This window comes from Lepisosteus oculatus, chromosome 10 (assembly GCF_040954835.1).
Source record: "Lepisosteus oculatus isolate fLepOcu1 chromosome 10, fLepOcu1.hap2, whole genome shotgun sequence".
In the NCBI taxonomy this organism is placed as follows: Eukaryota; Metazoa; Chordata; class Actinopteri; order Semionotiformes; family Lepisosteidae; genus Lepisosteus; species Lepisosteus oculatus.
In genome coordinates this window covers 35,881,778-35,906,830 of record NC_090705.1, presented here as the reverse complement: position 1 = coordinate 35,906,830, position 25,053 = coordinate 35,881,778, and the positions used below count along the sequence as shown (strand labels likewise).

The following is a 25,053-nucleotide window of genomic DNA, read 5'->3' as shown; positions in this document are numbered from 1 at the left end:
ATGCACACTGTAAAAGGACAAGTATAGGTTAGGGTGACCCTGAAAAGCCCAAACACAAAAACACAATGTTTCAACTGTTCAGCCCTCTACAGGTGTGAATGAGAGAGAGAAAGGCTGTTGGGATATGAAGTAATGGAGAACAAAGGACAACACAACAGTGTCCAGACAGATGGATGGAAATCGGGTGAATGGATTCCAAGCCAGGTGTGAAAAACTGTAATCTGTAAATGAATAGAGAGGCTTTTAACAATAAATTATTTCATCATTGACAGCTGATGGAAGGTGTGATCCTAGTTTTAGGTTAACTTTATCTTCTGATGTCTTCAGTCTGGAAACCCTGTAAAAAGATGCAGAAAAGTCAATGTAATGTCTTTTTTTTTGTAGATAGCTGCATCATCATGCATAGGCTGCAAAGGAATACCCGAAGATGGCTTCACAGCTGAAACATTGTTTCTTTTCAGCATGGGATAAACCTTTGCTTGTTCCTTATTTTTTCGATCTACTTTTTAGCCTGGAAGCAACATCAGTTCGTTCCCTCACCATATACTGTATACTGCCCTATCGTAAAACAAAGCAAACCTCTCATTGTGAAAAACATTTATTTTAACATCAGGTGATATGACTATAATCATATAGATAACTTCTTCCTTAAATATAGTAGCATGCCCTTTGGCTTCATTCAGTGATTGAAAGCATGAAGACACTGAATTATTATACAGATACTGCCAAATCTGAGAGGTTTGTAACTGTAGGTATTGTGCGTTACTGGAATGGAGTCTACTTTTCCAGAGCTTTTAAGTATGTTCCCAGATGTGTTTGATGGTATTCATGTCAAGACTCTGTTGCAACCAGGGAATAAGCTGCAATCTGACTTGTCCCTGCTAGCAGAAACGGGCCTGGAGGTCTGGAATGTAGCATTCTTGTATTTTTCATTGGAAGTCTACATGAGAATAATGTATGAACCTCCAACCACTATACCAGTGGGACATTGTAATATACCGCAGGAAGGCCTTGCTATGTGTCAGACAATCAAACCCCTCTAAGTTATTGATAATGTCAACCAAAGAGGGTTCTTTTAAACTCCAGAATGAAAGAAGACCTGAGATATAAAAGGGGAAATAAGAGTACACAGGTTTAAGACTGAAAACAGGAGGTCCTGTTTAAAATAATGAGTAGTGGAATCTAGAATAAACCCGGACATATGTTAGAGCAGACTCATTGGTTTCCTTCAAGAAACTGCTAGGATGAGTGAATGGAAACAACTGGCTAAAAAGCAAAGTGAGTGTCCTCCATTTTTATTTGCTTTCATTCTCATTTACCCTGTGCTGTGTAAAGAATTGCTCTTTCACCCATGTCACATTTAACCCTTTTGAAAAAAAAAGCCTTCTTTTGTATGCTAATATAACATGAGGGCAGTGCTACACACCTATTATTTTTATGTTTTGTACAACGGCATTATCCAAGTTGATATTGGGAAAATTCACCTTTAATTTTACTCATCCGCTGCTGCTGAATGTCTCAAATAGTTCCTTAATCCTAGGACACTGAGAGACAAGAGAAGAAGTTTGAAAAAGTCCTTATATTTGTGAAACAGAAATATCGTTTTACTGAATAACTATATGAGCACCACACTCTTTGATTAATTTAAACACCATCTTTAATATTTTTATCTAGTGTCCATTTCCATTAAGTTTATTGTTGAAGATAGTGATCAGTAGACTAATCCTTAGCGTCGTGCTATTCTGCTGTCAATATACATCAATCCATTTTCTAACCGCCTGTTTCATTTCAGGGTCGCGGGGCAGCCAGAGCCTACCCTTGAAAACAAGGGGTGCACCTGGCTGGGGCGCCAGTCTACTGCAGGGCAGACACACAAATAGATACGCACACATTTACACCAAGGCCAGTTTCCCCATAAGCCAATTAACCTACCAGGGAGACGAACACGGGGAGAACATACAAACTCCACGCAGATACCACCCCATGTGCGGAATTAAACCTAGCGCGCCGCAAAGCAGCAACACTACCTACGGGAACACCGTGCCGCTATTCTATAGATGTGTGCATTTGAATTTTCTTGCATATGTTAATAGACATTCCTGACACCGTTGAACACATACTGTGTAATATTGTTTTTGCTTGTTACGAACAAAAAGCGCATTTTTTATTTCTATTTTTTTTTATTAACGAAAGCAAAGGCGTTGATATTCTCCCCTTAAAGACTATTGGAATTTTTACCGCCGATAATAATGACGTCAATCCCTTCTTCAAGGCGAAGAGCTGTGGTTTCGTCCTGCTGACGTCATCAAAACATGCGCCGAAGTCCCTATTACCATTCCCATCTTGCAGCAACATTATTTTCCTGACTTGGTGAAGGGGGATCTGTAAACCTAAAACCGATCAGTCTTTCTCTGGCTTCGGTAGGGTAAAATGTCCGCGTTTTCAGAAGCTGCATTAGAAAAAAAGCTCTCGGAACTCAGTAATTCACAGCAAAGCGTCCAAACCTTGTCGTTATGGCTAATCCACCACAGGAAACACTCCAAGATCATCGTTACAGTATGGTACAACGAATTGAGAAAAGGTATGGTTTCGTTATTAATGACCGCTCTTTTAACTGTAGTTTTTTTTATAGTAGATCTGTTTTGTAGCTGTCTTCTACTACAGCAGCTAAATTGAAATGCTCTTTTTGTTTCTTACGACGTGAGTTTACATATTGATAGTTTGCGTTTTTAGTCGGAAATACCCCCTTTTCTTTTTTTGGGTAAACGAGAAGTCGCGGTGTCGTTTTTTTTATTTCGCTTTGTTATTGCAGTTTGCGTTTTTGTGCATGTCTTGTACTTTACATGGGCAAACCAGTTGTGCAGTTATGAATTTCGGATCGATGTGATGAGTGATACGGGAAGCACAACCGCCTGAACTGACCTTCGACCGTTGCTAAACCTCCTGACCTGTATAATCACATTACAAATCCAGTACAAAAGTATCTTTGCTTCTGTCACTTGTGCGCCGTCTGAATTGTTTTTCAAACGCAATGCAAAATACTTTTTAAAAGGCAGTGCTTTGATCTGTTCCATCGCGTTCCGAGGTATCTATAATTTTACAAGTATGAAGGACTTTCACAAAATATCGCTGTGCAAAGCGAAATTTGCTTCATTGGATCGTTCCAGGTGGCCCTTCAAAATGTTTTGAAAATTGGAAGAATACGGAAGATTGTTTTGGTGTCTTTAAAGGAAGAGAACCCTAGGCTTGTGTGCAAAATACAGACGTCTCTACAGAGAATAATTTCCTCCCATGCATCTGTTAACCTGCTTATGCTTTGAAAATAGTTTTAAAACACCTGCTCGTCAAGTTTTACAGGACGGCCATTTAAGCGACAGGAAGCCAGAGATTGGGCCTCAACACATTCTTTTGCAGTTGCGTTCTCCAGCTAGGTTGTGCTTAATTTAAGATTCGTTGCAAATTGCCCTTTACTTCCAGTTTTTGGAAGTTCTAAAAGATGTCCCTTTAAAATGTTGGCCAGTACTAGCAAACCTCATTTGTTTTGTATGGAGAAATAGACCTGCATTACTTAACAGATTGATCAAAAGGAAAACATTGTATAAAGTGCCAGAATGTATAAAGCTTCTTTATACATATTCTGGAACACAGGACAATGTAACAACAGAGGGCTCCAGATTCCATTTGCAGATTAATATCTGATGAATCATTGGATATGATAGCACTGGTATTCTGGTGATTTCCAACAACGGCTGTGTCAGATTTATCGCCCTGCTGTAATGCTGTAAGAATTTGATTATACTGTGTTTTTTTTAAATCTCAGGGTTATGAAAGTCATTGGAGATATCGTCTGTCTGTTTGTTTTAGTACACATATTAGGTTTAGAAAGGTGTCTTGAAGGTGTTTTTAGGATGCATATTTATTATATCGTACTGGCTGTAACAGACTCTGGCCTCTTCCAGGTCCTGATTTTAATCAGAATCTCTCTGTGCAAATGTTACAGATTTGGGTAATTTTACTGCCTTAACTTTTTGGACAACTCGAGAAGTTCTTCATGATGGAACTCCGTTCTCAGATGTTCATGTGGTAATACAGAACGCACAACGGTGATTTTGCTAAGTTGCAGCCCAATTCATAGTAGAAAAGGGCCTTTTTTCTATTAAAAGTTAGGTGTTATGGGAGAAGTGAAAGTATGCAATTCTTAGAGCTGAAATGAAAGTTAAGCATCGTGCATGACAGTAACAGATTCTGCATTCCTAATGGTCTTTCATGTGGGTGTTATGAACAGTGCTGGTGTAGCTGCTGAAGAAGTAAGTCCTTCCATCTTTATAGCAGATGGTAAGCTGTGACGTTTACCAAATAATAATATTAAGGTTTAAAATCCGGCATCTGTGCTATGTAAGAGTCTTTAGGGCCATAGCAACTGTTATTTTGGACACTTTGTGGTTAAAAGTAGTGATTCTGTGTACAAGGTTATGCAATAGTTTCTTTCCATGCTAAGACACAGAACTGTAGCCACAGTACCCAGGCAAAATCCTCACTTTGCTGTAATTTCATTTATTTTGGTGGAAACTATAAAAAGGGTGGCCTTTTGAAAATTTACTGCAGTAAAAGTTTTGGAATAATGTGATGTGACAAAATGCATTAAGAGTTACAGAACGTAGGCGAGAAATACAGCTCTTAAGCGCCACATAGTTGCTTATATTTAGAATGACACTGTGAGCATTTGAGGGTTCTCCCAAAAGGAATGATCAATTTTGTGATATAGTGATAGGCAATCCTTGAAAGGAATTTCAGGAAGAACAGAAAACTTGTCTCTACACTTAAAAAAAACAACATAATTTTATGACAGCTGAAGAACCTAACTAGTTCAGGCTAGATTTTCATGTACATGTGGCCTTTAGTTTTGCACTTTTCCTGTAAGGGTATGACAGGGAATCATATAAAATTTAATTTTAAGTCTAGAAATAAGCCCCATATTACTCCCACTATCCTGGAAGCAATAGGTTTTGAATGTAGGATTGGCTTACTGATTTTCATTGTTTCTGTCTGTTTTCCACATAATTGAGGTCCTTTAAATTTTCTCATGTTTTATGTTGTAGTTTTTCTGTGAATAAGTCACCTTTTGTTTTGTCGATGAAAAGTAGTGATTTTCATTCTCTTTGTAATATATAATTTGCTAGAAGTAAAAGCAGAGTGACACCTCCGATACAGAAATGTTAGATTTTGCACTATCAGTGTCTCTGCATCGACAATAACTTGTATGTTCTTGAAAATAAACATGAAAAGCACACAATACGTTCCATGTGAAAAAAAAATACTTAAATGTCATGTGTTTAAATCTTGCATTTTTTAAATAATAACATTAAATTTTAACATGTCTTTAATGCTGGTGTTTAAAATGTGGTGTACACCTACTGTATGAGTGAAAGAAAATTTGGAATTCAAAATGTGTATGTGGGCTACCAAATGATGTGTAGCGAGGTAAATCTCTTGCAAAAGAACATAAAAGACAATCATGTAAAAAGCACACAGTGGGCATATTGTTTGAAACTTCATGGGGAAAAGTGTAGTCAGTCTCCCACATTTCTGAACCAATGCTCTGTTTATTTTGTGATGGATATATTAGCACACTAATTTGGCATACTTCTTGGGAACACATTACATTAAACATTGAACTTGGGGGCAAGAAAGTTAAAGCTTGGCAAACCTATTTATTCCAAGAAGACAAAAGAATTGAATGCATTTATCTGGTGCATGTAATCGCAATACTTAATTCAGTTAAAGCCTTTTAATCACTTCTGGGCATGAAAGATTGTGTTTCTTCTTTCCCATGGTTTTTAAATAAAAAGTTTTAGCTGGGTGCTAAACACCCGGTGGCTTTTACACAGTTGGTAGGATGTAGATTGTGTCTGCAGGCTGATGTGCAGAAGGTCGGTGTTTATGGTATATTAACACTGTAGATAGTACATATGTGAAATTACATGATTCAATATTTTCACAACTTAGGTAGTTTGTTAGAGATGTGAATTAAGATTTTGTTTCTGTTTGGTTTTGGCAGGTAAAGTATATACAGGTTTATTTTTCTCAGTTCAATTTGTCCACAGTACTTGAGTTTCTTTGACGTTGTGTCAGTTAGTTGAACTCAGGGACTCCAGTCTAGCTGTTGCAGGTTTGTAACATTATCTGTTATCTACTGTATCACAGGCATAGTGATGTGTCAGAATGCGTGTGTTCGCGTTATAAGTAATTAGGTTGCTCACAACAGATTGATTGTACAGTGCAACAGTTTCAAAGAGGATCAATACTGAACCAAAAATAAACCACTTACGATAACACTATTTACACAATAGTACTACTAGAAACCTGTTAAACGGTCTTGTATTACAGTTTAACTACTTAAATTTATTTACATAGTTGGGAAAACAACACGTTTCGAATAGCTCCTGTATATTTTCTGCATATTCGGAGTAAGGGAATCACGCAGTAGTATTTTAAGACTGATTTTGAATAGAACAGTGCAGGATGTGTCTTTTTCTGGTAACGAAACTGCTTAGGATCCATTGTAATACTTATGTATTGTGTTAATCACTAATTGTGCACATTCCTGTCAACCACAAATCTAGGGGAATGGGGAATTTTGGCAGTAACAACATTACTGTAATATTTCATTAATGTAATTTAAATATGTTAAGTAAGGCTCATAAAAAAAGAAAAATTGTAATGGCAGCCAGGGCTGTATTTTGCTTTTGTTTTGAGGATGCTGTTGTCAAAATGTTTGAATGCTGCTTTTGCAGCTCAAGTTGTTTCTGAAGCTCGGGCACCGTTGGTGATTTTACCTGACAGACTTATTTGTCCACAAATCAGTTGCCAATCCAAAAGTTCTATCTTCCTTTTTAAAGATGTTTTGAAATGCAGGTATAGATTATTACAGCACGTTAGAAGGACAGTTAATTTACTTCTGTTATGGCAGTTAGCAAAGAAAGTTAGTGTAGCTTCTGCCTGCAACTAAAAAATAAGAGTAAAAGTGTACTATTAGATTTAATGAAAGGTATTGGATGCAGTACAAGTCTGTCTTCATTTTTGTCACACTTACAGCATACAGCAGGCTGTATCATATTGGTGGTAAATACAGATTTAATTGCAGATGTAAACTAATGATATTGGGGAAAAAACAGCATTTGAATGATCATGCAAATATATTGAAAGATGAGCTTTTAATTATGCTTAGACTGCAGTTGTTAAACTTTTCCTTGGACATTTATGATGTGAACGTTAAGTTGGGCTTCTAACCACAAATATACCATCAGAAATGTATTGGTTAATACAGGTTTAAACTTTTTGCATCTTTATTTTACAACTTGTCAGAATGGAAATTCTACAGACCAAATGCTGCTTGCTCAGTGTTTCAGAACACCACTGTGACTGACATTTCCAAATCATTACTTAAACATAGAGTTAGTGAAGACATAACATGAGATTAGTGGGGACATCTCTCTAAGCTGTCAGTCAAGGTCAATCATAAATGTATAGATAAATCCGTATCACCCTCTTCTTTCTAGGCTTCCATTACATCGTTGTAGTTTCATTAACGATTCATCTTGTTTCAGGACTTTCTGAATAACGAGCCTGATCCTTAGCTCAGTGTATCATTATGTAGTCGTGTGTGTAGTGCATTAAACATGAATATTTTTTGTCAGTTGTCTTTTGTAATGAATGTGCATCATATGTCAGTTATTTTCATGAGGATGAAAGGTGAATATAAAAACTTCGTTGTGCACAGGCGTGCAGTAAATTTGAAAATTGGATTGCTCTGTTGAAATCCCTATGTCCCACCGTGATTGGAAATACTATAGCACTACAAAGGGTAAAATCAAAAGATTCAGTTTCAGATTTGACCGCACTAACACCATAGCTCTAGAGTTCTTTGTTCAGTCCTTAGTTTTGGCTCGTTATATGTGGAGTCAGAATGTTCTCCCTGCATTTGTTCCAATTTCTCTTACTCCTAAAGATATGTTAATATTAAAATTAAGGTGACATGGTGAGAGAAATGCTGAGAAAGAAAACCTTCAATAGGAGCTGTAGCACAGCAATTCTTTGATGCTAAGACAGGTGTGTGTACAGTTATAACTTGATGTTTCACCCTCCGTTCATGTTTTGACATGCTGCAACTCCACAGCGCTAGTAAACTCAAGTTAGAGGAGTGGTGTGTCTCTCACTGACACAGGGGTTTCTAAGTACAAGCCTAGAGAATCCTGGTCTCCAATACCCAAATCTCTACTGGTGGCAATGAGTCGGTTCTGAATTCAAGCTTGGTCTTAGACCTGGCACAGATTTCTGTTGTCAATATCAATATTATCCAACTTCAGTTTAGTGATAATGGAGTAAGGCTGAGTTTTAAATAGTCATTTGATGTTGCACACGTTTTTGTGAAATAAGTTAGGACATCAATCCATGTTTCGACCACTTTATCCAGTACAGGGTTGCAGGAGAGCCAGAGCCTTTCCCAGCAACCAACAGGCGCAAGGCAGGATACACTTTGGACAGGATACCAGTCCATTGCAGAGTACATACTTATGCCAGGGCCAATGTTCCCAGAAACCAATTTATCTGGCAGTGTGTCTTTACACTGCGGTAGTAAAGTTAAATCAATGAGAGGGTAACATTTAGTCAATCTTTGTTACTTGGCCATTTTGCAATGTGTTAATCCAACAGTATCATCATATAACACCTAATTTCTTCAGAGATTCACAAGAGGCAAGTACTGTGCGCCAGGTGCACCTGGTCATTTGTGTCTCTTGTCATCATGGACTTTTAGGTTGTCATTTGACTTTTTTTTTGTCAGTATCTTTCAGGGTTAGAATATTTGCCTCCTCATCTAGACTATATGTTCACTATCTTGAATTCATTTCTGTCTTGCTGGGAGTTTTCTGTTTTTTGCTTTTTTTGGGGGATACATAGTTTGAATTATGAGTTGTGTAGTTTCAACTGATTCCTTTACAATTCATTGTAACCTTTTTATTTGCTGTTGGTGCTCCTCCATATTGTGTAGATAAGGACACTTGCAGAGTGATCCTGTACAGTAAAATTCTTTACATGAGTGACTGCTTTTCTTTAGCGTCACCCACTTGATAGTGATTTTCTGCATTGTGCTTGCTTGCGCATGGTACTTTGTGAACTGTGAAGGTTTTTGTAAATTGTAGTAGAATACTGCTGAACTGTTAAAATCTCAACAAACTAAAGACAAGATTGGATTTGTTAAGGCTTCCAGAAAGAAAAAATGGATCACCGAACATATGTGGGATGAAATGAATGACCACAGTCATCTATGATGTTACAGGGAAATACAGAATGACCGACGGAGAGATTAAAAACAATAAAGATAGGAGGAAATAGTAGAGATGGAAGGCACCATCAGCTAGAGACTCACTAACACTATGCAGAATAGTGAAATATTTGACACAAGGAAGAGTCCAAGAACTGCCAATATATAAAGCAAATGATCAAACAAGGATGAGTAGGCATCAAGTTTAAGGGAACACACCCTGTTAGTGTCAACTGCCCAGATCCAGACCCTATGTCAGCAAAAAATTGATAGGAATTGAATTTTGACACATCGCTAAGAAGGTGGAGTACAGGTTATTCGACAACTTAAAAAACTGAAAAGCTGGAGGAGACGGCGAAAGGCAGATTTACTAACGGAAGGTGGAGATGTTATTTTACAGTCAAATCTGTACAACATGATATGCAAAAAACAAACAGTGCCTCATGATCTGAGAGATGGAATTATCCCATTGCCAAAGAAGGGTGATCATGCAGATTGTAATAGTTTGCATGGTATAACTCCTCTCAGTACCAGGGCATATAATGGTAAGTGTATCATTAAACATAATAAAAGAAAATGAGTCCTATTTTGAAAAGGGAGATAATGCTGTGACAAATATGTGCAAATTAATAGAAAGATATGACTCTGGTAGTCAGGCATTGCTGATAAATTTTACTTGGCTTCAGAAAAGTGTTCTAGCATTTCATCTTCTAACATAATGGAGAATATAGACTTCTGTAAAAGTCGATATAATTAGGAGTTTTTATGATCAAAGCAAGCGTTCTGTACATCCCAAGATGAAGGGGAATCAGGCAGGGCTGTAGCCTCTTGCCTCTCATTTTCCTCTTCATCATGGACTAACTTAAAATGAGAGCAGCATGTATTGAAGGTGTTAATGTTATACAACGGACAGTCAACACCAGGCTGAAGGACCTCAGATTTGCAGACAATGTATTGCTGCTCAGTATCATCATGCAAGGACACAAAAACTCACAAACAAGGTGGCCAAAGAAGCTGCTGATAGGTTGAATTAAAATGTAAGTAAGAAAAAAATCTAAGCAGTGGAATAAAAAAACAGGCGGTCATAAAAGAATAGAGAAAGAAAGTGGTGATGAAGTCGTATTTGGGAAGGTGTATGACTTCTGTTATTTAGGCAGCACACTTTTGCATGATAGTACCTGCAGTAAAGATGTTAAAACGTGACTAGGTAAAGGTGAATTCTATTTTCAGGAGACGTAATAAAATGTGGTAAGATAGGACTTTTAGTATCAAGACAAAAACTAGTTTGTTCCAAGCCTGCAGTCAGAAGGACTTTTACATTGCTTCTAAAATCAAATGGTGCCAGCAGTGTTATGATTAAGATTTCCCAGAATGAATCTCCTCTGTCATCACGTTGTTGATTAGGAAAAGATTACACTGATACAAACACCTTCCCCTGTGTCCGTCTTGATAAACTGAGCTAAAAAGCAATTAACAAATTTCAGCTATGTGCACCTCATCAGATTTTGACAACATGAGCTTGCTTTTCAGTCCTGCCAGATTCAGAGCTCATAGACTTTTTCTGCATTCTAAGGATGTTCCAGTCTGTGTACACTGAATTTTTAGAGGTGTGATGGTACTCTTAACTCTTCAAAGTTCAAGTATTTCGAAAATATGCTTCATTATTGAAGAAATAAGTTACATTATTTCAATGTAAATTTTTTATCCCCAAAAAATTACTCTTAAAATAACATACTGATAGGTTTTCATATAGTTTTACATTCATACTCCTCTTTAATCCATTGCAATTGTTTGCAAATTCGCTGTCAGGCCAAGGCAGACCTGAGATGTGTACTCAAGCATTCCACAATATACTTAGAGGTCTGACTCCAAAGGTTCAAATCAACATTTGCCTGTGCATGTCTCTCCAATTATGCACCTCCCTCATCTCTTCCTACTTATGTCTTTGCTCTACGTTTGTTCAGTTGCTCACAGTGCTTCACTGACTTTTTTCGGCATTTGTATTACATTACTTCTACCCAACAACATAAATAAAGGAAGATGTGCAGGTGTGATATAATACTGTACCTTCTTTTAATCATCAGTTCAACATCATCGCCTCAGTCAACACATCTCCATAAATATTCATGTACAGTACTGTAGTCTCATCAATAACTCTTACAAATATCTTCACCTATGCTGAGTGTACCTATGTTGGATATTCAGCTTTTATGTAATGTCTTTGTTAGTGGTCAATATTAAAGTTTTTAATCTCCAAAGATCAGTGTGTTTTATCATAATCAATACATGTTGCCACAGTATGAAATGTTTTAGTGAAGTGTTTTTTTTGTTCATGCAAAGCAAATTTAAAGTGTGCACCTTGGATGTGGCATTTTTGTTTAGTGGCACCAATTCACATTCACATTCACAGACTAACTCTGGTCAGGGTTCGGGTTATTGTAGATTCTGTAGTTTAATGTTGTGATAGGTAATACAATCTAGTTACAGAAAACTCCACTCCCCTCTTTTGGCAAATCAAGCAGAGTGAAATCTGCCTTTGCAGGAAAAAGAAATGTCAGAACAGTTCGTTAGACAGCATTATAATGTTTCCAAGCATTTTTAGAGATTTTAAAAGTCATTGGACTGTCTCATACAACAGAAAATGAATACAGTTAATCTGTCATCTTTAAAACATTGCCAAGTAAATGTATAAGATTAAAAGGTGTTTCACAAGAGAGTCACAAAAAATAAAAAGGTCAACTACAAACAGAGTGTTGCTTCAGTTTCTCCCACCAAAATTATAGATGTGAGGATGATAACAGGATGAAGTGTCTCCCTGGGAGTCTTTCTTAAAGAAAATCCTTTAGCTAATGGAGAGCATTGAGCAAGTTATCTGTGTTATAACAGTATTTTAAATTATTTTGTAGATTAGTTTGTCATAATTTCCATCTTCAAGCTGCATTTATTGACCTCATGATTGTTTTCATCTAGTCCCGTTCTCCCATTTTATAGTGATCTGTGTTATATATTATTTTGCCCAGGCTAATACTTTTTAGGCAGCTAAGGCTAACTTTGTCCAATTTTATTTTAGTTTCCCCTAAGTGGTGTAGTATGCTTGTTTGTTGGCCTTTGCAGTACTTCCTGTAGAAGTTTGTTATGCGGTCAGTCACGGTTTGGGGTTTTACATTTAGTTGCAAGAAGTTTTTGAACACATTTGCGCGCAATGGAATCTTTTTAAGAATGTCTGTTTTGGGACTGCATATTTCAAGCATTTAATGCATTGTAGAAATTTAAGCTGGGAGCATTTGTTCTTTCCCTGTGCTTATTTTACCATTTTTGTTTTGCTGAGCCCGACATTCCTTTTATTTAGATGTCCCAATTAATCTGAAGTTGCAAAAACCTTAACTTAAAAAAAACAGCTGTACTCATCATCAATTATGTCTCAAACTCTCAGCAGTTAACGCAGAATGTGGAGGTCCTACAAGCTGTTTAGCCTTATTTCTTACTTGAAAGTCAAATATTCCTAATGATGAATTGATTAACATACTGTTAATCAACTGTTAAAACAACTCACGCCAGCAGCCATATCACCCTGCAACTCACAACTGGCAACCCACTGAAGCTCAGCAGGTGTGAGCCTGGTCAGTACCTGGATGGGAGACCTCCTGGGAAAAACTAAGGTTGCTGTTGGAAGAGGTGTAAGTGGGGCCAGCAGGGGGCGCTCACCCTGCGGTCCATGTGGGTCCTAATGCCCCAGTATAGTGATTTCCCATTGGCCCTTACCAATCATGGCCTCCTAATAATCCCCCTCTATGAACTGGCTTCATTACTCTGCTCTCCTCCCTACTGATAGCTGATGTGTGGTGTTCTGGCGCACTATGGCTGCCGTCGCATCATCCAGGTGGGGCTGCACATTGGTGGTGGTGGAGGGGAGTCCCCATTGCCTGTAAACCGCTTTGAGTGGAGTGTCCAGAAAAGCGCTATATAAGTGTAAGCAATTATTATTATAATTACTGATTAGTTTGTGAACTGTATCAAAAACTAGACAGAGGTGATGTTTTTGCTTTTCTGTGTGTCGGAAACATACCAAAAGCTTTCAGATGAATAATGATGGAATTGGCTTTTAAATGTGGATGAAATCAAGCTTTCTGGCTTTACTGCACATAAGGGAATTTTATCAAACAGCCACCTTTTTAACTTCCTATTGGCAGGTGTGTAGAAGTTTTGTTTAATCAGGATGTTATTTCTGATTTAGTGTTTAAACTTGAGACATTTACGAAAGACCAGGACTGTGGAGTTTTTGTTTCATCCCATGATAACAATAAGGCCTTGCTTGCGTATAACCTGTGTAAACCCTTTTGAAGTGTTAGAAGCTAGAGGCCAACAGCAGGTATGGGTTATTTAGCTTTTTTTCTTGATTGGCACAGATTCACAGAAGCTTGCACATTGTGAAACTGAAAATGGGACAAGTTATGTGCAGGGTATTTTCTTTGTTTTGTTTGCAAATGATTCTTGCATGATAACAGATTGTTGTATGATACCCTAGTCACAGTACAGTGGTGTGCGAACTAGATGTTTTTTTTAGTTGATTAGATTACGACTGTTTTACTGTAATAAAGTCTGAAAGATGTATTTGATGCTGGTAATTTTACAAAGATTAGTATTTCATAATGAAAGATATCTCTCTCAAACATTGTTTAAATAAGCCAGTGTAAGCCTTTATTTAACACTAGGCTTTATTTTACACCTTCATTAAGCAGGGCTGGGTGTAGATTCACTACAGTGTTACTCCTATAAGGAATTAAGCTCTAAAAGCAAAATTGCTGCAGCTTTAGTTTTATCCCACAAGGCTTCATTATGGGAAAAAATAAGTTAAGTCCTAGAGGATCTGTTTTGACTGGAAAAAAGTGTCAAAGGACAGGTTATCTTCTCAAGAGATGCACTGCAGTTGTACTCTTGTGTATTGTATTGCCCATGAAAATGAACCAAAATAATAGAGTGGAAAATGTATCCTTATATAGAATATGAACTTAATATCTGAGACTCAATTTCTGACTGTTTTTATGTCTTAAAATGTGTAAAAGTGATTGCAGTTGGTGGTGCAGTGAAACATTTGGGGAAATGGTTTCTGTATGTAGCATTTGGAAAAGGGTAGTCATCACATGTTTGCATTCATTCACAACAGTTTTAATGTTGTAAATAAATGTACAATGTTTATGTTGGACTTTTTAATGATAGTTCTTTTTTGGAACAGTACAAAATCCTCTAAAGCTCATTTTACCTTCTCTTTGAAAGTTAATTCGACATTAACAGTAGAAAGTCTAATCAATGTTAGTCTATATATAGCCTGGTAAACAGCAGTGCACTAAAGTACAGTTGAGTGTTCTCATTTGTTGTTTGTTTTTCTGCTTGATTGTCAGCAGTTTCTATAGTAGTGTACCCACTTCCAAGAGTCTGTGCCCCATTCCGGGAAACTATAGCGAAAAGTGATCTTTGTATATATAAGCTTATTGTGGTTACTCAATAGGTTTGTTTTTTCAGGAGCCATTGGACTACAAAACATTTTTGTTATATATTTTGCAGTTCATTGTAAAATATTTTCTATCTTGTTACAAATCATAACATTAAGGTGACCTTTTATTAAGAACCTTCAAAATGACTGGAGTCAGCTCTCACTCTTTAATAATGCAGATAATATTATGCAGCTATTTCACATGTGCTGACATTTATGCATGTTTTGTGTTTCTATAGCCAAGGTCTCCCGAAAGCTGACGTTCCTCTACCTAGCCAATGATGTTATACAGAACAGCAAACGGAAAGGCCCGGAGTTCACCAAGGACTTCGCACCAGTTATAGTTGATGCCTTTAGACATGTTGCAAGGTAATGCTTTCAACCTTTTTCAAAGTTTTAGTTTGTCAATGTTTATGATTGTATACTGAGAAATATACACCATTTCATCAATTTCCCTACGGGATTAATAAAGTATTATCTATCTATCTAATGAGATGTAAGATCTGTGAATTTTTTAATCTCTTTTAAATTGTGACAAACACTACTGAATTTTAGGATTTCATTCATTTGCTATATGTAAGGAAAAGTCTTATTATTTAGTGTAATTAGAAGCTTGTACCAAACTGAGTTTGGGCAACACTGGTTTTCTCTGCGAATAGGCATTCTGTGTTCAATGCTCACTATATTTTTCCTGAAAAATATTACATATTACATTATGTGTTAAGCATACTAAGGCATCTGATCAGTAGACTGTAGGTATATTAAACATTTCTAACACATTCATAATAGTAATTATGCTACTTCTGTGATGTGAATGCGAGAGTACCCAGTGTAACAATGCACAGGTCCAGTTGCTACAACAGACATGCGTGAAATGTGTGTTCCGTATTCCAAAATGACATTTTACGTTTTCTGTAAACTAAAAGGTTTCCAAAAAATAACTCTTGTGAGCATCACATGAGGCAGTTTTTCCAATATGCACCCTCCCTCTTCTCCCCAGCCAAGCATGTGTGTGTTCTGTCAGTATTTTCCAGAAGTATTCTGTGGCGACATCAGTTTTGTAAACGCTACATTAGCGTATTCGAGGTTCTCAGTCTTTGACCTGAGGGAGAACTGTCTACCGGTTCTTGTACCCAACTGGGCCCTTAATCACAGGTGCTAATTGAGGCATGTAATTGGTCTGCTTAGCTTGTTTAGACTTTTTTTGCACTTCCTCCGTGCTTTCCAAAAATAATAATAATAATTGCTTACACTTATATAGCGCTTTTCTGGACACTCCACTCAAAGCGCTTTACAGGTAATGGGGACTCCCCTCCACCACCACCAATGTGAACAGAGTTTTGAGGGACGACCTTTTCTAGGCAGTGTCTGGGTGGTTTGATGTAGCCATAACACTTGGATATTGTTTTGTACCCTTTCCCTAATGTATGCATTTGATTTACCCAGTGAGATCCAGGTGGAACAATGCCTGTAAATCTCTAATTTCTTTGGAATGCTCTTTAGTCTTCATTTTCACAGCCATCCTTCAGATTCACACCCTGAGTAATGATCCCTTAACTGTAGGGATTTTATCCAGAAATGTTGCAGTTATTTTAATGATTCACAGGTATGTTTGGAGAGTTAAGAGACAATTTTAAAACACACCTAAAAGAGTGTAGAGCATTGAAATTAATTTGGCTGCAATTAAGAATTGAGTGCAAAACAGTAAGATTCAGAAGAGACAACAGTTCCCCAGAACAAGGATTGAGAACCACTGAAATAGACCATAAAGGAAATGTAAACACACAAGCTGTCAGTATAATTCATTTCTTTTATAATAGTTTTTCACATCAGTGTTTTTACAATGGTAACCTGTATTTCTCCTCAGCTGTGAGTGTGTGGCCATGCAGTAACCTTAAGATAGATTACAAACAAAAGAAGGCCATTTGGTCTCTCAGTCCTGGTTGGTAGTTAGAAGTTAATTTATCAAAGCATCTCATCCAGCTGTTTCTTGAAAGAGAATTGGCTTCAACAAGGATGTGCCTCCTGTTCTCGATTTTAAATGCACTGCTTTTATTTAGTTTAATGCAGACAAGTCCAGGGATTTGCATGCAGTTTGTAAAACACTATAAATGCAAAATAGGATCTGCTGAGTTAGGAAAGGTATTTTATTAAAAGGACCTAGTAGTATATGTTTACGCAGCATTTATGTCTTCTAGACAATGTGAGGAAGCAACCAGGATATATGGTTAAAGTCACAGAATTTAAATCAAGGAATGTTGTGGTAAAATTGTGCAAAGCACTAGTAAGGTTAATAATATTGTTTACAATTTTGGTCACCACTTTCTGGAAAAGATGTTGAAGCTCAGGAATCGGTCCCAGGCTGAGTAACCATGTACATTCCAGAGCGTGTGGGAACGTCCTACTCTGACAGACTGAAGCAACTGAATCTTTTTAGTATTGAACAAAGAAGATCATGAAGAGATCAGATGGAAATACCAACATTTCTCAAAGGCATTACAGTGTTAACCCAGTAGATTGCTTCAAAATGAATACTTAAACATAAACTGAAACGCACATGGTAAATATCCAGCTACATTGTTAAAGCAGAAATCCTGATTAATTTCAAGAAATGGCTGGATGAGATCCTTCAATCAATGATCTATTGAATGGGCTAGGTGGGACAGATAGTCTCCTTTTATTTGTGACCTTATGTTGTCTTTTAATATTTTAGGTTTGACTACTTAAGTCGTACAGGTTCTACATTGTCACTTCTAGGTTGCAAATCAGTTTCAAATGTAGTTGATAAAACATCCCTTTTTCATTTCTTTACAGTGACGGTGAGGAGGGGTGTAAGAAACACCTTGGGAGAGTGCTGTCTATTTGGCAGGAAAGGGCTGTGTATGACAATGACTTGCTGGAACAGCTCAGGCAGGTCCTGCGTAAGTGAGCTTTCTGTTACACTGAAACAGTTTGGCAATAAAGTGGAAAATGTCTGCTGTCTTTTAGGCTGGAAGGGCAGGGGAAGCAGTGTGCATCCACATTGAGTGAATTGTGAAGGGTAGCAGTGGGGCTCCAAGATCAGGATTTTGATCGCTGTTAAAATGGGTCTTACACCCTCATTACCTTGCAATCTTGAATTGCAGAAGAAGGTTATATTTTACAGCTGTTGTACTGGGTGAAATGTTTTAATGCGATCAGGTCATCCATTTATCATGCAGAAAAGCAGGAAACAGCCAGATACCAATGTGAAATCACACAGAAAGCCTACAATTAATAATCAACTAGTCAGTGATTTAAGTATTAGATTAAATTGCAGTTTCAATTTCTTTCTGTGATCTGTTCTGTATTCTATTGTAATGATTAAAAATATTAGTTAAAGTGACTTTTGAATCAGTGTTGTTACTGTATATACATTGCCTTGCAAAAGTATTCAGACCCTTGACCAATTCTCTCCTTTTACTGAATTAAAAATCCTACATTGAAATTTTGTTCTCTATTGATATTTTTATTTCAAAGCACTGAAACTCAAAATTCATTATTTGAATGTGACATTGTTTTATGTTAGAAAATAGTCTTAAGAAAAATAAAACACTGAAACATGCTGTTTGCATAAGTATTCAATCCCCACATTTTAATATTTTGTAGAGCCACCTTTTGCAGCCATAACAGCTTTAAGTCTTTTGGGGTGAGTATGTACCATCTTTGCACACTGTTCAGGAGTGATTTTGGCCCATTCTTCCAGGCAGATTTGCTCCAGGTTGTTCAGGTTAGTCGGATCACGGTTGTGCACCACAATTTTCAAATAGAGCCAGATTCTCAATTTTTTCTTGAGGCACTCCAGTGTTACTTTGGCTCTGTGTTTAGGATTGCCGTTCTGCTGAAAGATGAGCTTTCTCCCAAGCTTCAGTTTTTAAGCAGACTGAAACGGGTTCTCCTGTAGTATTTCCCTGTGTTTTGCACCATCCATTCTTCCTTCTATTTTAACAAGATGCCCAGTCCCTGCTGATGAAAAGCAGCCCCACAGCATGATGCTACCACCACCAGGCTTCACTGTAGGTATGGTGTTTTTTGAGGTGTTGGCAGTGTTAGATTTGCGCTACACATATTGCTTTGAATTTTGGCTAAAAAGCTCTATTTTGGTCTCATCTGACCACAAAATCTTTTCCCACATCGCAGCTGGGTCACTATCGTGCTTTTTGGCAAACTCCAGACGTGCCTTCAAATGGTTCTTTTTGAGTAATTGGCTTCTTTTGTGCCACCCTCCCATACAGGCCAGTGTTGTGCAGAGCTCTTGATATGGTGGACTGGTGCACCTTTACTCCACTCTCAGCTACTGAATTCTGTAGCTCCTTCAAAGTGATCGTTGGCATCTCTGTGGCTTCTCTCACAAGTCTCCTTTTTATTATAATAATAATTGCTTACACTTATATAGCGCTTTTCTGGATACTCCACTCAAAGCGCTTTACAGGTAATGGGGACTCCCCTCCACCACCACCAATGTGCAGCATTCACCTTTTTGTTCACACAGAGTTTTGAGGGACGACCTTTTCTAGGAAGTGTCTGGGTGGTTTGATGTAGCCGTAACCAACAGCACTGACTGGGACATCCAAACACTTGGATATTGTTTGTACCCTTTCCCTAATGTATGCATTTGATTAACCCAATGAGATCCAGTTGGAACAATGCCTGTAAATCTTTAATTTCTTTGGAATGCTCTTTAGTCTTCATTTTCACAGCTGTCCTTCAGATTCACACCCTGAGTAATGATCCCTTAACTGTCGAGATTATATCCAGAAAATGTTGCAGTTATTTTAATGATTCACAGGTATAGGCCAATTGTAAGGCAATTGTGTCCTTCTTACCTCATTATTGTTTTTCACCTGTGTAAACTTAGAGCTTCCACAACACAGGGATTGAATACTTATGCAAACAGCATATTTCAGTTTTTTATTTTTCTTAAGATTAATTTTGAGTTTCAGTGCTTAGAAATAAAAATATCACAGAGAACTAAATTTCAATGTAGGATTTTTAATTCAGTAAAATGAGAGAATTGGTCAAGTGTCTGAATACTTTTGCAAGGCACTGTATGTAAATAGAACCATATATAACATTCCTGCTGAACCACTCTTACAATTCTATTGCAGTTGATTCATGATTCATTGTGAATCCTTTGTTTTCATTGGAGTCCTTTCAGTAATATAGTTAAAGGCAAAAACTTAATTCTGTCTTTTAAACACTGAAAAACGCAATGCATTAAATGGGTGATTGGCAGAATATTTCCACAGACAAACCTTTAAAATACATCACAAATAACAAAAGAAAAACAGGATTTTGAGTGTCCTCCTTAGAAGGTATGAGAGTTGGGAGAAATATTTTCTTATGCACAACTAAATACATTCCTGAATGGGTTACAATATTGAATTTGTATGCATCCTACAGTTTTGAAACCAGAAACATTCAGTTGGTCAAAGATGTTTGTACATTGTCAAGTTTACTTTTAGCTGTATAATTCATTTTCTTTGTAAGGGAAAGGCAACACATTGCCCCTTAGTTCGGTTACCTTGCAGCAGGTATCGAAGGGTGTTTTTTTCTGTTAAATGTTCAGGTCTGCTCTGAAACATCATAGTTGAGCCATTTAAGCATTTACATAAAATTAAGATGCCAGAATTTTTGCTTGAATATGGAGTTATTGAAGTGTTTCTTCATTTTGCCTTCAGGTGGTTTAGCAGTACAGTTAGAAGACCCAGTTAATTTGCTTTTTGTATATTTTGCCAAATCTTTCAGATTTATGGAATGGAGAGCAAAATGGAAACCATTCTGCACAATCTGAATATGCTAACTGTTTGTAAAGTGTGGAAAGTCCAGTTTTTTAAAGTAATAAGGAATAATGAACAAAGTAAAAGTTCTAGATTTCTGCATGCTAAGATGTTTTAGATCTCTTGGTCATTTCATCATCTGAAACTCTGCATTTTCTGCTATTTCCAGAGGGTGATAAGAAACCTAAAAAGCGTCCATATGAAGAAATAAAGTTTGAAGAGGATGACTTTCCTTGCCAAAGTTCTCCTGGTGATCCTCCGCAGGTATAAAGCATTTTCATGTTTGTGTACATCCCCAAATTGATGTTTCAGATAATGTCCAAGGAATAACTCTTTGTGTGATAATGGTAACTTTTTTGTTCCATATAATACAGTGAAAAGTTTGAAGATATAGATATTAGTATAAAATCATAAAATGATAACTAGATCTTTGAGTACTTTGAGAATGCACAATATAAAATAGTTTGTTCTTATTTGATCTCTTCACAAGTAATTTTGGACTTGTGATCTTCATATAGAAATAGGTATTTCGTATTTATAGACACCAGCATGTCCGTTTCTACAGTATATGTTCTTTACTTTTAGCAACCCGATGAACATCATCAAACAAAATATAACATCACTGTTTCTATTGGTGTCTATCTTATACTGCTAGCATATTAGCATATGTATATTAATATGCAAATCACAGTTTATTCACTATGTACATTAAAAAAATGCAGAATTAAATAAAAAAACTCTCCTACTTATGACAATCCACTGCAATGACAACGATCTTGCTGCAAAGTCAATAAATTGTTACATTGAGATTTATTAGTAGTAGTTTTGCTGATTTATTTTGGCTGTTTTACTTCATCACATTTGTTTTTAAAAGATAGACTTGCTATGGGTTGCAGTGAGCTAAGTTAACAGTTGTCTCACTGCAAAAGTTAAAATTCAGTCAGTATTTGGACACTGTCCTACACTCTGGCAGTTCTGAAATGCATTCCTGTTGTTGTGCTATCTATTATTTTCACTTTTTGGGGATACTCTTGTGGAAGTACCACCAGACTTTTGCATTCTGGAACTGTAATGCCTACAGCAGCAGTAATTGTTGTATTGAATGTGCCTGTAAATCCTGTAATTGTGAAATTCATTAATTTTTTTTCTGGTAGGTAGCAGAACTCATCAAAGCTTTGCAGGAACTTGAAAACGCAGCCTCAGGAGATGCTACTGTCCGGCAAAGGATTTCCTCCTTGCCCTTAGAAGTTCAGGACGTCGCATTACTGGACAGAATAACAGGTATGGGGTGGTGATCTTTTTTTTAAACGGATATCATGGGTGATTGCATTTCTGTGGCCAGCTGGTTATGGATTTGCACATAGTTTCTGTTTTTAACTCCATCAGATCATTATAAAGATGTGAAATGGAAGGAGGTTAATTAGTCTGTATTACTTTTTGCTAGTAGCAACTGAACAGGTAACACATCCAAGATTCAAAATTGTCATCCAGTCATTAGTTGAAGGATCCCCAGGGAATCTCCTTCAACACCATGGTGAGGTTATAGATACCCACATCCTGTCTGAGTAAAGAACAGCCTCCTTTTTTCAGTCTTTATACTAGTTAGTGGATTCCCGTTTCAGGAACTCAACAGTTAATGTTCTTATTTGACTATATTTAGTTTTTACTGACTTCTGGAGGCTGAAGACTTGCTGGGCTGGATTTCAAACAGCCCATATAGAATTTACATAAGTTCGGTGATAAAAGCAAAAAACAGGATGCTAGACTATATGGCTTGGGTGGAAGCTCTATATAATCCATAGTGGTCGCACTATGTACATTACAGTTCATTTTGTCATTCCAAAGTCCAAAGGCGCAAAGTTTAATTTAAGTTTTGATCCACTTTTCTAATTTTAAGAATCATTTGATGAAAACAGCTATTGTATGTGGTTAATTAAAAAAAAAATGTTTGTATTTATTTGTGGTTTGTTTAGATAAAGAGTCGGGGGATCGCCTGTCCAAAATGGTGGACGATGCCTGTATGCTCCTGGCAGACTACAACGGCAGGTTGGCAGCAGAAATTGATGACCGGAAGCAGCTGACCAGGACCTTGATGGATTTCCTGCGTGCCCAAAAGGAGATTCTAGCGGAAAAAGAACAGAAATTGGAAGTGCGTAAAATTTTCATTCCTATTTTTATCACTTAAAGTGTTCCCCCCCCCCCCCCTCCCAATATGAACTTGCTATACATAAAATAATCAACTATGTTTTGTAAATGCAGAGGGAAACCTCTGAAAAAAAAACTTAAAAAGTTATGCTCTATTAGGGAAAATGGGAATATATGATAAAAATTTGAGAGGTGCAACAGCTGCTGACAAAAGGCAATACGTGGTGCATAAAAAGACAGATTTCAGGCTGCCCATCAAAGCTTACTCTACAAAAATTTAAATTTATATGTTTAGTACTTCAATTTAAAATCTTATTCAGGGACTGATGTTTCTTCCATAGAATTAGCCTGATATTTCATTTTTAAAATATTAAACCTTACTCCCCAGGGTAATTTTGCAATTTGTGGTGTTTTTGGTGTTTTTGAGGAGTGTGAAAAATGATCCAGTAATCTATTTCTAATTGGGTTAATTTCTTTTTTTTAAGTCAAGAAAAACATTTAAGATTTAACTTTAAAGTTAAATATGAATTTTATTTTAGTTAAACTAATAGCAGTTTCGGTGATACTAAATGCATTGATACAAAGCTTTGATGGGTTCTACATTGGGTGTGTCCAGTAGTTTTCCATTTATAGTTTAAGACTTATTACCTGTGTATTTTAATGTTAAGCATAATTGGCACTCAGGAGTCAAAAGCGTAGTCATTAGGGGTTGCTGCAGTTTTTCTCTAAAGTTTGTTTAGAGGAAGTTAATTAGGTTTTTATAAGGTACTGTCATTTGAGGGGGTTCCTGGAGGGAGCTTGTTCTACACATGGGTAAGTAGATCTATATAAACATCTTGTGGTGGGAAGAATTATTAACTCTTTACTGTCTAGCTTCTATTACAGGTTTTGAGCAAGGACATGTCTCCTGGTGTCGTCATCTTATCAAAGTATCCTGTAAAAAAAAAAGAAAAAATAAAAATCCAAAAACTGACTGTGGGTGTGGTATTATTTAAACTGCTATGCAAATTCACTGTAGGGGGTAAAACCAAGCTTGTGTACAGCTTGGGAGGCTGGTGAGTGTAGGAAATAAGGAAAAAGGATGCAGGAAATCTTCTTTTCTAATATAGAGGAGGAGGCATTCTCCTAGTCATTCAGCCCTAAAGAAAAAATAATTACAATTTAATGGTCCCAATTCATTGTTCTTTTATAGCTTGGCCTTTTCATGCTGTAGATAAAACACATTTTTACATACTTTTTCTGATAAGAACTGGTTAAAGAGCACCTTTATCAGTATATCCGACACCTTAAAACCCATACGTACATATCCCAAGTTATAGGTTTCTTTCGGCCTGTGTATAAAAGGTCAACTACTGTTCGATTGGCATCATTTCTGCTCATCTCACCTATGTGGGTTGAGATCCTAAGGAATTATTGTAGTATTTGATTGAAAACTTACACCACTAATTTAAATTTTTAATTTTCTATATTACAAGTGTACATGTATCAGTTCATCAGGAAAGCATTTAGTTAAATAGTGTTTATATTCTGTCTTAATGGAGTGAAAGTTTTGACTTAAGTCTTTCAGCATTTTTTTGGAAATGCACATGGGATAAATTGATTGCATTTACTTTTTTTTGTGGTGTTCAGGAAACAGTTGAAATTCAAAAAGTATCTCCTCTACTCTTTGGAAAAAGCTGCAATTTCCTGTTCCAGTAAGGCATAGTTTATACAAACATTTAGTTCTCTGAAGGTATTTTCCATCAGATTTGACAAAGGTATTATCAAGGTGTGAATATTTCAGAGAAAGGAAGAACAAAGCTAACTCTTCCAAATGTTTAACCATCATATAGGGTCTTCTAATTTGGGAAGCTAATGTTTTTCATACTAGCATCCCGGCCAGGGTGTAGGCTTGTGCCCATTGCTTGCAGAGATAGGCATCATCTACCCAGGGCCTGTATTAGATAAACTGATTAGAAAATCGACAGATCGGTGCTTTTTGTGGGTTCTCAGTATTCAAATTAGTTTCATTTTTTTAAAACATACAATCTGTCATTTAGAAATGTACATCTTAGTATCCGATTTGAACATGCTACCCATTACTTAAAATAAGTATTAAATAATGGGATTTCTAAATTTTTCTGCTATATTAGCATTACCTGAACATGGCCCATACCTTTAACTTTCTTCAAATTACTTGCTGCCCTATGTAATCATGTAGTTTGTTACATAACGTTTAAGATGAGCAAACAGTATGATTCTGAAATTGAAAAACATAACGTGAAAAGCATACTCTGAAGTTCACGTTGTACAGTTTC

At 36.8% G+C, this 25,053-nt stretch overlaps 1 protein-coding gene across 2 annotated transcripts in view; it reads left to right on the top strand.

Moving 5' to 3' along the window:
* Window positions 1–2,290: 2,290 nt before the first annotated feature.
* The window catches only part of LOC102691093 (regulation of nuclear pre-mRNA domain-containing protein 1A), a 29,570-nt gene continuing 6,807 nt past the window's right edge, over window positions 2,291–25,053 (top strand). The window contains exons 1-8 of one of the 2 annotated variants that reach the window (XM_015356793.2): window positions 2,291–2,581; window positions 15,053–15,182; window positions 17,628–17,734; window positions 18,441–18,480; window positions 18,784–18,851; window positions 20,781–20,875; window positions 21,766–21,892; window positions 22,585–22,760. In XM_015356793.2, coding sequence (XP_015212279.1) covers window positions 2,431–2,581; window positions 15,053–15,182; window positions 17,628–17,734; window positions 18,441–18,480; window positions 18,784–18,851; window positions 20,781–20,875; window positions 21,766–21,892; window positions 22,585–22,760 — 894 coding nt within the window. In that variant the 5' untranslated portion in view covers window positions 2,291–2,430. The remainder of the gene's footprint in view (window positions 2,582–15,052; window positions 15,183–17,627; window positions 17,735–18,440; window positions 18,481–18,783; window positions 18,852–20,780; window positions 20,876–21,765; window positions 21,893–22,584; window positions 22,761–25,053) is intronic. The other variant, XM_006635575.3, reaches the window with a different exon arrangement.